Genomic DNA, 13,574 nt, shown 5'->3' with positions numbered 1-13,574 from the left:
AACCTAAGCCGCACATCTTTGGAGTGTGGGAGGAAACTGAAGCACCCAGAGCAAACCCATGCAGACACGAGGAGAACATGCATACTCCTCACAAACAGTGACCTGAGTCCAGAGTCAAGCCTGGGTCCCTGGTGCTGTGAGGCAGCATTGCTAACCACTGTGTCCCTGTGCTGCCCTTTAATGCAAACTAAAAGTTTTCCATGCTAGTCTTATAGTGAATCAATTAGATTACTTTTTGATAGTGAAGGATATCTTATAAAACATCTTATACAATGTTTCTTCAGGAGCAACTCTTCAAAATGCAGCTTATGAAAATACAACAAAACTTACTCCAACTTATAAATCAAAGAAAGGGTTTAATAAAGAGACATCATTACTAGCGCGCCCTGGACCACTCTCAGCTCTCCACCATTCTACATTGTTCCTTATTTATAGTGAATCAGCTGGTCAGCTGACCATGGCATCATTGGTTCAATGGTTTATTGGGTCAGCTGACCCTTATACCTTGTTCCCATTGGTCATATTACACCCAATACAAAATTGACACTGGTTACATTCTAACATACAATACATAATATATCTGATCGCCTGTGGCATAAAGACTAAATGGGCGCCTGGAATTTTATATTGCGCATGCAGAGTGGACACCTAATGGACCTGGAAACTGAGTGAATAGATGTGGGATGTACATCCCAATGTCACTGCACATTCACCCAATATTTTGGCAACTGAGCCAAAGGGACACGAGTTGGCGATACGCCTGCCAACAATCAAGTAGGCGATTGAACTCATTCAGGGATTAATTGAATGTGATTTTATGTGGCCCGTCTGTTTTTCCATTTGGTGGGCAGACCAATTGGCCAAAGCGGCCTTTAGGTTTTAGTTGCAACCGCGATCCAAGGTGGGGTGAAATAAAACTTGAAGAGGAGTCTGGGGATTGAGATTGTGTTTGGGTGCGCTGTCTGGCCAATCCTTGCAGTTTTTCTCTTGGAAATTATTCTTCACGGGTCAGTAGCTCTCTGAGATACCCCGCAGTATTTGTCTCCCTATGAGAGCACAGTAGAATCTCCAGCCCGCACTCTGCCTCCTCTCACCTTCTTCCCGCCATCCCTGGCAGTGCTGAGCCATTCCCAGCCTAGGTTCCCATGTCGGTTATTCATTAATTGGCCAGCCAGTAAGAGTGAAATCAGTTTCCAGAGCTGGCCAAGTCTGGATTTGCGTTTCACGCTTCCAGGCCTGCCATGCAGGCCTCCAACAGACGAAAAGCTCAGGCCGATCTTCCCCTCGAACTATCCTTCTGCTCTCTCTGACTCTCTTCGTTTTCTGTGTCGCTCTCTCTATCTTCCATCTCTTTGATTGCTTTTGCACGTTCTTCTCAATTCGGTGTCTATGTTACACCAATCCGGCTGAGAATGGGGATATCAGCCAGGCCTCGCACTCCTGTCTGTCATACCTTCTGGACTTTCTTTTGGTTGTATCACAGCTTGGAATGGCATCTGCTCTGCCCGAGACCACAAGAAACTACAAAGGCCATGAATGAAGCCCAATCATTACACAAACCAGCCTCCCATCCATTGACTCTGTCTACACTTCCCACTGCCTTGGAAAAGCAGCCAGCATAATTAAGGACCCCACACACCCCGGACATTCTCTCTTCCATCTTCCTCCGTCAGGAAAAAGATACGAAAGTCTGAGATCACGTACCAACCGACTCGAGAACAGCTTCTTCCCTGCTGCTGATAGGTTTTTAAGTGGACCTACCTTGCATCAAGTTGATATTTCTCTGCACTCTGGCTATGACTGTAACACTATATTCTGCACTCTCTCATTTCCTTCTCTATGAACAGTATGCTTTGTCTGTATAGCGTGTAAGAAGCAATACTTTTCATTGTATACCAATACATGTGACAATAATAAATCAAATCAAATCAAACTTCTGTGTGTACATCATGTTATGAAGCCATAGAGGTTTACAGAATGGAAACAGGCCCTTCAGCCCAACCTGTCCATGCCACCCAATTTTTACCACTAAGCTAGTACCAATTGCCCACATTTGGCCCATATCCCTCTATACCTATCTTACCCATGTAACTGTCTCAATGCTTTTTAAAAGACAAAATTGTACCTGCCTCTACTGCTGCCTCTGGCAGCTCATTCCAGACACTCACCACCCTCTGTGTGAAAGAATTGCCCCTCTGAACCCTTTTCTATCTCTCCCCTCTCATCTTAATCCTGTGGCCTCTAACTGATCTATGACCTTCATTATTTTATAGACCTCTGTAAGATCACCCCTAAACCACCTCCGCTACAGAGAAAAAAAAGTCCCAGTCTACCCAGCCTCCCCTTATAACTCAAATTATCAAGACTCAATAGCGTCCTGGTACATCTTTTTTGCACTCTTCCGAGTTTAATAAAACTGTTTTATAATAGGGTGACCAGAACTGTACACAGTATTCCAAGTTAGAAGGGGAATGATGCCAAGTCCACCCTCTGTGATTAATTCTCCCACTGTCACATGGTGTCTCAGCTCAACTAGGCTAGAACCACAGGGCACAACCTCAACCTGAAGGGATGATCCTTTAAAACAGAGATAAGGAGGAATTTCTTCAGCCAGAGAGTGGTGAATCTGTGGAACTCTTTGCTGCAGAAGGCTGTGGAGGCCAGGTCATTGAGTGTCTTTAAGACATAGGTAGATGCGTTCTTGATTAATAAGGGGATCGGGGGTTATGGGGAAAAGGCAGGAGAATGAGGATGAGAAAAATATCAGCCATGGTTGAATGGCAGAGCAGACACGATGGGCTGAATGGCCTAAATCTGCTCCTATGTCTTATAGTCTGATGGTCTTATGGCTCACGCATGAGCAATTGGCACTTAGTCAGCCTTTGACATCTTAACTACCACCCATGAACCCATGGCTCAGGTGGGGAGAGGATGAGAAGAGGGACAGCATTTTGGATGAACCATTGTTCATTGTCATTAATGTCATTACATTTTGTACAATACCTGAAAAAGATAAACCATTGTCAATGCATGTGGTTAAACAGCATTTTGAAGATATGCTTTGGTGCTTTGGCAGATGGATCTATTTCTGAACCGTCTATGTCCGCGAGTTTCTGTCCTGATCACAAGGCACCCATGGTATTGTTTCTGGACCGTGTTTATGGTATCGAGGACCAAAGTTTCCTGCTTCATTTGCTAGAAGTCGGATTTTTACCTGATTTAAGAGCATCTGCCTCCCTTGAGTCAGTAAGTAAAAGTGATTGTTCATCGCTACAAAGCTGCACATATTTGATTTTCTATTCTGTTTTGAAATCAAGACACTTTAAGTCATTTATATTTGTATTGCAGGTATTAGAAATAAGGTGTAAGTTTAAGTTTTAGCTCAATATGTATTTTGTGTGTAAAGAAAGGGAAACTTCAGTTTGACTTCATGTTAGATGATGGTTTCTGCCAGTCTACAATTTAGTTTCACTTTAATTACGATGCAGAGAAAGTTTAAGGATTTATAATGTAAAAGCAACTACAACTTTTTTAAAAACTGAATTCTTTAGCAAACAGATGCTGACCTTGGGACAGCATGAATCTTTGAGCCAGCTGGTCTCCTTGAAACTCTGACTTTCAAACAAGCTCCATTTTGGAAAAACATGACTTGAAATCTTCCCCCAAACAACGCTTTCTCTCTCTCTCTCTTTCTTTCGGATTTCTTCGCCAAGGATCCACTTCCAAGATTTCAGCCTCTCCTTTCGGTATTCCTTTGCCTTGGAATGCCACATGCAATCAAGCTTCCACATAATCACTCCGGTATCCAGCAACACCAACAGGACACCACTGCTTCACAACCTGTATTAAGGTGCCATCAAACTTTTGATTCACCTCAGATGTCTGGCCTCTTCCCCGGCTGACTTTAAGTCTGGTTCTGGCAGCTGACCTTTTAACTCAGAACACTGTATCTGCTGTTTACTTGAATTCTCCTCTGCAGCAACTTGTTCAAGCAGGAGCCAGAAAAAAATGGACACAAGGGAGGGAAATGCAGAAGGCTGATTTCCGAAAGAACAAAAGAAGGTCCCAAAAACTAAAAAATGAGGACTTAAGGATGTCTCAGGGAGACAGTTAAGTTAACTGAACAAAGGACAAGAAGTTGAACAAGGTCCTATTGGAGACAACACAAGAAAAAGCAGAATCAGCGTTTTGAGTTAAACAGTCAGTTGCAAGAACCAGATTTAAATGACAGCTGGGTAAGAAACCAGGCATCTGAGGTAAATCAAAAGATTGGTGACATCTTAATACCACCTGTGAAGCAGCAGTGTTCTGTTGGTGTGGCTGGATACCTGAGTGATTGTGTGGAAGCTTGAATGGATGTGGCACTCCAAGACAAAAGAATACCGAAAGGAGAGGTTGAAATCCTGGAAGTGGATCCTTGGTGAAAAAAAATCCAAGAGAGAGAGCGGGGGAAAGAGAAAGCATTGTTTGGAAGAAGATTTCAAGGTGTGTTTTTCTGAAGTGGAGTTTAGAGACCCTTGTATGAAAGTCAGAGTTCCAAGGAGCCAGTTGGCTCACAGTGCAAGATTTGATGAGGAATCCACAAGAAGTTGTTTGGGTGGCATCTATCACTTGGCTTGGCGTGTGGTCTGTCTGATCACGTCTTGCTAATTGGTTTACGTGGACTTTGTACTTACTGAGAATGTTAGAACATAAGATATAATTTGTAACTTATATTATTTGTACAAAGCAATACACACAAAGTTCAAAGTTTATTTATTTGTTACAATTAGGCATACATTCACACCACAATGAAGTTACTGTGAAAATCCCCTAGTCGCCACACACTGATGCCTGTTCACATACACTTGGGAGAATTTAGCTTAGGTGAATTTGCCGTGCTATACTTGGTAGCACAGGGCGGCACAGTAGTACAGTGGTTAGCACTGCTGCTTCACAGAGCCAGGGACCCGAGTTCCATTCCCAACCTGGGTCACTGTCAGTTTGAAGTTTGCACATTCTCCCCGTGTCTGCATGGGTTTCCTCCCAGTGCTCTGGTTTCCTCCCACATTCTGAAAGACATGCTGGTTAGGCGCATTGACCCGAACAGGCATCAGACTATGGTGACTAGAGGAATTTCACATTAACTTCATTGCAGTGTTAATGTAAGCCTTACTTGTGACTTATAAATGAACTTCAAAAAAATCTTTGGACTGTGGGAGGAAACCGGAGCTCCTGGAGGAAACCCACGCAGACATGGGGCAAACGTGCAAACTCCACACAGACAGCGACCAACCGGGAATCAAACCGGGGTCCCTGTGTTGTGAGGCAGCAGTGCTAACTGTGCCATGCGCCACCTGTATACCGCACGTACCAAGGTATAGCTGGGGTGAATGAGTCGATAGTTCATTTTCTCTTGTGTAATAAATGCTGTCTTCTTTTGTTAACTGTTGATCGGCAGTGCTGTGAGTCTATTCACCCACGTATCCAAAAAGTAAAAGTTACAATCCATTGAGCGGGACTCCACTCCGGGCTGTCCAGTGTTAGCATTAGCCATTCTGCACTGTACCTGTGAACTTGAATATTTGCCTGACTGGAAAATGTGTTCCTGTTTTGATGACTGTCAGCCACTTACATGCTCAGTGGTGATTGGCCAGTGCATGAACAAGTGTTTTTAAAGAGAGGAGATGTATGTTGGGCTTTATTCAAATTAATATGCACCAGCTGTACATACAGCCAGAAACACCTACAAATGGACTTAGATGAGACACAGTAATGGAATATGAATTGAAGAAGAATGTTTTAATTAGCCTAAATTGATTCTGTGGCACATGCCTAAGTTAAAATACTGCATTCCTAGTCATTTAATTAGCGTACCTTTGAAGAATCTGTAATTATCAGAGTGATGTTTGTGATGGGGAGCAACATTCAGGCCAGTGATCCTTTCTGATTCTTGTTTGATAATAAGCTCACGCATTTAGACAGAACACGGTCAGTGTGGGTTATGCTTCTCTCTGAATAATAGATTTTTTTTTCCTATTCCAACAGGCTGCTTTGGGGACGACAGAGACAGCTCTTGCCCTTAATAGATACATCTGTTCAGCAGTGCTCCCACTGCTCACGAGATGTGCACCTCTTTTTGCTGGCACTGAGCATTATGCCTCTGTGATCGACTCCACACTGCACGCAATCTACCGACTGTCCAAAGGACCTGGCCTTACCAAAGCCCAGAGAGAGTCAATCGAAGAATGCTTGCTGTCGATTTGCCGGTACAGATATCTTCACTTTTGTATTTTTACGAACATGCAAATTAGGAGAAGGATAAGGCCACTCAGCCCCTCAAGCCTGTTCCACCATCAATCTGATTGTAACCTCAACCACACATTACTATCTACCCCCCCCTATAATTTATTAGTCAAGAATCTATCTCGTTCTGCCTTAAAAATACTCAAAGACTCTGCTTCCACTGCCTTTTGAGGAAGAGAGCTACAAAACTCACCACCCACTGAGAGAAAAATATTTTCCTCATCTCCATCTTAAATGAGCAACTCCCTATGTTTAAACAGTGACCACTAGTTCTAGGTTTTCCAACAAGAGAAAACATCTTCTCCACACCTGGTTTGTCAAAACTCCTCAAGTTCTTAAAGGTTTTGATCATGTCGCTCTCACTCTTCTAAACTGCTGTGGATACAAACCTAACCTCTCCAATCTTTCCTTATAAGGCAACCTTTTCTGACGTTAGTCTTGTCAACCTTCTCTGAACCTGGCGTTAGTCTAGTAAACCATCTCCTTTAATAAGGAGACCAATACTGTACACAACACTCCAAATATGGTCCCACCAATGTCCTGGATAATTGAAACATAACTTCCCTGCTTTTGTATTCAATTTCCCTCAAAATAAATGATATAATTCTTTAAGCTTTCCTAATTATGGGGCTGTAGCTGAATACTAGCCTTTTGCGATTCATGCATTAAGATGCCCAGATCCCTCTGCAGCTCTGAGCTCTGTGACCTCTCACCATTTAGAAAGATTGTGGGTGGTCTTTTTGAACTTCCATGTTTTGAAGAACGCTGTTTTGTGGAATTCTCAGCCTTGCTGTTGGTGCAGTAACCTGGCAGAGTGAATCACTCGCCCTTCTGTGGCCAATGTTTATACTGTTGATTCCAGTGGACAGTTTGTTGCTTCAGGTTACTGCTTGGGCAGTGATGTTGAAAATTATCCTCCAGGTGTTAACAGCAGAATGAACCTACAAAAACCAAGCCAATGCAACCATCCAGTCAGATCCTGGACTGATCCAGTTGACCCTAATGAAGGGAATTTTGGGGATGTAGTGCCTTTGATATGACGGATTCTAGCAGGAAACATCTGCACCTTGTCCTCAACAGAATCAGAACAATATATTGAAGCTCAACCATGCTGAGTGCAGATTCAGAGTCAGTGAGGTCCCTGTGTGGGTCCCCTGCTGATTGCTGATGGTGTGAAACTAGACCCCAGGAAAGACAAAGGCACACACCCACTCCTGATGGCAAAGCTGCTTCCTTGGCATGACAAATTACCGAGCAAAGTTTATTCCTTGTTACAGTGAGGTGAATAGAACCCTCTGCCAACTTCTCCACCAGGATTTTGGATTGGCATTGGCAGGTGCGACGACAATAATCTGTCCCTCAATGTCAACGAAACAAAGGAGATTGTCATCAGCTTCAGGAAGCGTAGTGGAGACCATGCCCCTGTCTGCATCAATGGGGGCAAAGCAGAAATGATCGAGGGCTTCAAGTTTTTAGGTGTCCAGATCATCAACACCTGTCCTGGCCCTCCATGCCAACACTTAAGTTAATAAAACCCACCAATGCTTCTACTTCCTCGGGAGACGGAAGAAATTTGCCGTGTCCATTACAACTCTCGCCAACTTCTCCTGATGCACCATGGAAAGCATTTTCTTGTTTATATCACAGTTTGGTATGGCTCCTGCTCTGCCCAAGACCCCAAGGAACTACAAAAGGTCATGAGTAAAGTCCAGTCCATCATGCAAACCAGCCTCCCATCCATTGACTCTGTCTACACTTCCAGCTGCCTCGGCAAAGCAGTCAGCATAACTAAGGACTCCACGCACCCCAGACATTCTCTCTTCCACCTTCTGTCGGGAAAAAGATACAAAAGTCTGAGGTCAAGTACCAACCGACTCAAGAACAGCTTCTTCCCTGCTGCTGTCAGACTCCTGAGTGGACCAACCTCGTATTAAGTTGCTCTTTCTCTATATCCTGGCTATGACTGTAATATTACATTCTGCACTCTTTCATTTCCTTCTCTATGAATGGTATATATGCTGTCTGTTTAGTGCAGAGGAAACAATACTTTTCACTCTGTTAATATATGTCACAACAATAAATCAAACCAAATCTAAGGAGCAGCACAGTGCTGCATTCGAATCACTCAATCATCTGCTGTTAGCTCCCTCAGTGTTACAGCACTTCAATGTCTGAATGCCTGCAGTGCTTTCAGCAGATGTGTCTCAGCATGGAATTGGAGCAGTGTGCATCCAGAATGACAGAGTAGTGGGTTTTCCATCAAAGCCTTTAGGGACATTAAACCTCACTGTGACCAGATCGAGAAGAAACTCCTTGTCTATGTCAAAAATGTTGTAATTTCATTCAAAGCCACACTGCCTCTATTGAAGCTCATCACCATCGTCATAAACCCCTCCACACTGCATTACCGTGCCTGTACAGAACGATGTTCAAGCTCTAACGATGCAACCTCTGTCTGATCTACAAGTGTGGTAAGGAACGATACTCAGCAGAGACCTTTTACAGGGCTTCATCCCCACCACTGAGCCTGCTGACTGTGAGGAGGACATCGACGTTATGACAGTCCAGGTGCTGCCTTTGTGGAGAACTGATGAGCTCAAAGCCCTGACAAAGGGTCACCCAGACTTGAAACGTTGGCTCTATTCTCTCCTGTGCGGAGATTTTCTAGCATTTTCTGTTTTTGAGCTCAAAGCTGCCTTGCAAACGAACCAGACGTGCAAGCATTCCACGACACCTTCGAGAAGGGATGGCCTGTGTCATCAATAGAGCTTTTGCCATGAACGCAACAAGATGGACTGATACTGCATGGCTGATAGTTCTTAATCCCTCTCTGTCTCTGTAGCAATACCACACTGAACACCTCCACCCAGGGCACTTACAGTTCAAAGCGACAAAGCATAGGGCAAATAAAACTACATAATGGGCATCCACATATGGCAGCATAGAGAGTGAGATATTCAAATCTGCATCATGCAATGTGCTCAGGCCTCACTAAACCAAAGATCCAAGAAACTTCATGAGGAATTAGCATTTGAGCGCATTAAAGTCCCATTTTCGGACAGTTAAAGAGTTGATGGGTAATTTCAGCATCCATCTGACGATCAGGTTAATGCAAAATCTTTTACTTTCCTTTGACACTGCACTTATCATACAATATTAAAACCTTCACTATCAGCTGAAAACCTTTCAAGTATCCTCGACTGTGCCAAATCATCAGATTTTAATCTTCAAAGTGTTTTTTTTCCCCTGCTGACTTTGGAATTCCGACAGAATTTTGGATCTCGGTTTTTTGTTCCCGTCTTTAGTCCGTAAAAATGTGAGCTACTAAGATTTGTACACATTTAGAAACACGCATTATATCAAGCATATATTGAACTATTCTGACCTACCAGAGCCCTATATCCAAATATGAACTGCATGCACAGTAAAGACACAAGCAGAACCCTCAATCTGCACACAAGTTTCATCTTCCTCCACCTTCCCAATTTTTAAGAACCATCAATTGTGACATAGAAACATTTAGTGACATCTTTTCCTTTTGGAAAATCAATGATAAAAAATCAATAAAAAATTGCATTTATAATAATGCCTTTAATGTTTCACAAGAGGTACACTTTGTCCGAAATGGATGCACAAAGAATGAAATGAGATATTAGGAGGTCAAAAACTTGAGCGATGGGATGGATTTTAAGGAGGGTCCTGAAGGAGGAGAGAGAGGAGGGGCAGCAATGAGAAAGAGAAAATCCAGAGCGTGAGGCATAGAAAGCTGTGGGCAGAGTGAGGAGGTCAAGATTAAAATTTATTTATTAGTGTCACAAGTAAGGCTTACATTAACACTGCAACAGAATTACTGTGACAGTCCCCTAGTCCCACACTCCGGTGCATATGCAGGTACACTGAGCGAGAATTTGGCACGGCTGATGTTCCTGACCAGTAAGTCTTTCAGATTGTGGGAGGGAACCAGAGTACCTGGAAGAAACCCACACAGACACGGGGAGGACGTTCAGACTCCACACAGACAGTGACCCAAGCCAGGAATTGAGCAAGGGCCCTGGCGCTGTGAGATAGCAGTGCTAACCACTGTGCCAGCGTGCTGCCCGGTATGGTTTCCCCCACATAAATTTATGAAGGAGTGTTGTGCATGAATTTGACAACCTGCAGGCCGTGGTTCTGTCCCATTCATGTTTTAATGGTCTACGTATGAATCTTTGATGTAGCTAAATAATCTGTATCTGCACATGTTTCCTTGCAATTACCTAACTCTGATTTTCCATTGTTCTGCAGGAACCTTCAGCCTTCCATGTTGCAGCCACTCCTGCGCCGTTTTGTCTTTGACGTTCCCATGCTTACCGAATACTGTAAAATGCCTTTGAAGGTATTTGCAAAATGTCATCATTCGTTGATGGATTCTGAACTTGAAAGTAGTTATTATTTCATTTGGAACTCCTATTAGATCTGGTCACATAACCCGGTCTATCAGTGAGGAATTGCCGTTCCAAAGTGACACCTTCAAAGTGTCAGAATCTGTCAGGAAAACAAAAATAAAAAGCCCGAAATTTTGATGTTCTGACACTTACACAGGACACTGAAGACATCTAGGCCTGGATTTTCCAATCCTACAGAAATCAGAATGGATCTCTCCGTTTACAGCACCCACCCCACTTTTGGAAAAATCCACTTTTGCATCAAGGGCGGTGGCGCCCATAAGATTGTGGAACCCACTCCACTGCCTTCATCATGCTGAATATCAGGAAAATGATGCAAATCTGACATTCCACATTGCTGAAACAATCACAGTGGAAAATATATTGGGTGCTGTGTTATATTGTGCAATGTGATTTACCATTCATGAATAGAATACAGAGGCAGCACTCATCAGGACAGATTGGCAAAAATACCAATTGTAAATGGACAGCAATTTATACTGCATGAGAAGAGAGTCCTGATTGGTTGGAAAGTGGACTCTGATTGGTAGAGACATTGCCATTGAGAATGCACCAGGGAACAGTTAACTGTCAAGCTTTTGTTTAAATTCAAGCATGACTCTGAGCAAGGCATTGCCATGAGGAATGAACCAGGGAATGGCTGTTCTCCCAAGCTTTAGTTTATTTGGAAAGGCCCAGTGTGTGGGCATGGTCCTCCTTGGGGAACTCTTATTTTTTCCCAACAATGCTCAAGTTCTATATTACCAAACAGCTATTTATAAAAACTAACACAGGTAATCAACACCTGCCATTCACTTCCGTGCAGGTGAACCTGTAAGAGGTGGTGGAAATGAAAAGAATGGGCTCAAATGCATTTCCCGTACACTTCTGTTCATAAGAACATAAGAAATAGGAGCAGGAGTAGGCCAACTAGCCCTTTGAGCCTGCCCCGCCATTCAATAAGATCATGGCTGATCTGTCGTGGCTCAGTTCCACATTCCCGCCCTCTCCCCATAACCCTTAATCCCCTCTCTTATCAAAAACCCATCAACCTGCGTCTTAAAAATATTTAGCGAGGCAGCCTCCACCACTTCAACGGGCAGAGAATTCCAGAGATTCACCACCCTTTGAGTGAAGAAGTTCCTCCTCAACTCTGTTCTAAACCGCTCCCCCTTTATCTTGAGGCTGTGCCCCCTAGTCCTACTATCCTTTCTGAGTGGGAAGAGTCTCTCCACCTCTATGCTATCCATCCCATTCATCATCTTATACGTCTCAATGAGATTGTCAAAGCCAGCTATTCTGCCGTTTGTTTTCAAGTGTTAAACCTGGCACATGGATCCAATGGAACTCAACCTGAGCTCCCTGTCCATGTAGTAATCAGGCCACGCTGGCTTCTTTCAGGCAGGATTAGTAGAAGGTCTTGAATTCATATTTATTACTCCAGTTTACCTTGAGTTAAAGAGACAGTTTAAAACATGACCCTCTTACAATGTTTAGCTAAAATAACAAATGATGCAGCCAATAATTTCCACTCAGTGTTGTGGATTTGGTGTGGGTGTATCAAATCGTATATTCTAGAAATATTTTTACTCTGCTGTAATATCTTTAGTCTATTAATAATGTGTTTTTCATTATCAATTACAGCTTCTAGCCAGCCACTATGAGCAGACTTGGAGATATTATTGCTTAGCATCAGGATGGGGCAGTTACGGAAGTGCATCTGATGAAGAATTACACCTCACCAAAAAACTGTTCTGGGGGATTTTGGATTCTCTCTCTACAAAGGTGAGATCACACGTGGCTGTATTAAAATTCGCCTAAATCTCAGGGTTAAAGAGTTGCAATTCAGAAAAAAAGCTCTACATTGACTGCGATATGTGTAAATATATTTTAAAAAGTTCTCTCAATTGGGTTCCTCAAAAAATATGAAACTGGAGATGTGCGAGGCAAGTTTTTTACACGGAGGGTGGTGAATGCCTGGAACACGCTGCCTGGGGAGGTGGTGGGAGCAAGTACAATAGTGGCATTTAAGGGGCATCTAGATGCATTCATGAATAGGATGGGAATTGAAAGAAACGGACTCTGTAAGTGATACAGTTTTAGTTTAGGCATCATGATCGGTACAGGCTTGGAGGGCTGAAGGGCCTGTTCCTGTGCTGTAATTTTCTTTGTTATTTGAAACGGAAAGTTGTTGCAAAACGAAACTTGAAGTTCAGTAAAGGCCAGTGAAAGGTCCCAGATGAAATATGTTGGAAATATGAGAAAATAGTGCATTGTTTTGATTGATAAACTGAGTGGACAATAAGGAGCAAATGTGGTATAATGTGAGAGAATGTAAAACTGTCCCTTTTGGAAAAACAAAAAAAAAGTCTAAATGGTGAGAAATTGGGAAACTGAGGTCAAGATTCACACGCCTTAGTGAATGACAAAAGGCTAATATGCAGGTATGTCAAGTAATCAGGAAAACAAATTGAATGTTGTCATTTAATGCAAGGCAAACTGAATACCCAAGTCATCTTACACAACACTGCAATGAAGTTACTGTGAAAATCCCCCAGTCACCACACTCGGGTGCCTGTTCGGGTACACTGAGGGAGAATTTAGCATGGCCAATGCACCTAACCAGCATGTCTTTTGGACTGTGGGAGGAAACCGGAGCACGTGGAGGAAACCCACACAGTCACGGGGAGAAGGTGCAAACTCCACACAGACAGTGACCCATGCTGGGAATCGAACCCGGGTCCATAGCACTGTGAGACAGCAGTGCTAACTACTGTGCCACAGTGCTGTCGTATACAGGACACTGGTGAGACTATACCAGGAATACAGTATATAGTATCAGACTTCTTAGAATGTAAGTATGTT

General features: G+C 43.2%; 1 protein-coding gene across 5 annotated transcripts in view; it reads left to right on the top strand.

The window, feature by feature from the left end:
• The window catches only part of ryr3 (ryanodine receptor 3), a 322,306-nt gene that overhangs the window by 172,093 nt on the left and 136,639 nt on the right, over positions 1–13,574 (top strand). For all 5 annotated transcript variants that reach the window (XM_080203146.1, XM_080203145.1, XM_080203144.1 and 2 more), the window contains 4 exons: positions 3,077–3,246; positions 6,028–6,248; positions 10,570–10,660; positions 12,354–12,494. In XM_080203146.1, coding sequence (XP_080059272.1) covers positions 3,077–3,246; positions 6,028–6,248; positions 10,570–10,660; positions 12,354–12,494 — 623 coding nt within the window. The remainder of the gene's footprint in view (positions 1–3,076; positions 3,247–6,027; positions 6,249–10,569; positions 10,661–12,353; positions 12,495–13,574) is intronic.

This window comes from Carcharhinus amblyrhynchos, chromosome 14, assembly GCF_965287045.1.
Source record: "Carcharhinus amblyrhynchos chromosome 14, sCarAmb.v2.hapA, whole genome shotgun sequence".
Classification (NCBI taxonomy): domain Eukaryota; kingdom Metazoa; phylum Chordata; class Chondrichthyes; order Carcharhiniformes; family Carcharhinidae; genus Carcharhinus; species Carcharhinus amblyrhynchos.
Note: the sequence above shows the minus strand (reverse complement) of the source record. Positions and strands in the feature narration are given on the sequence as shown.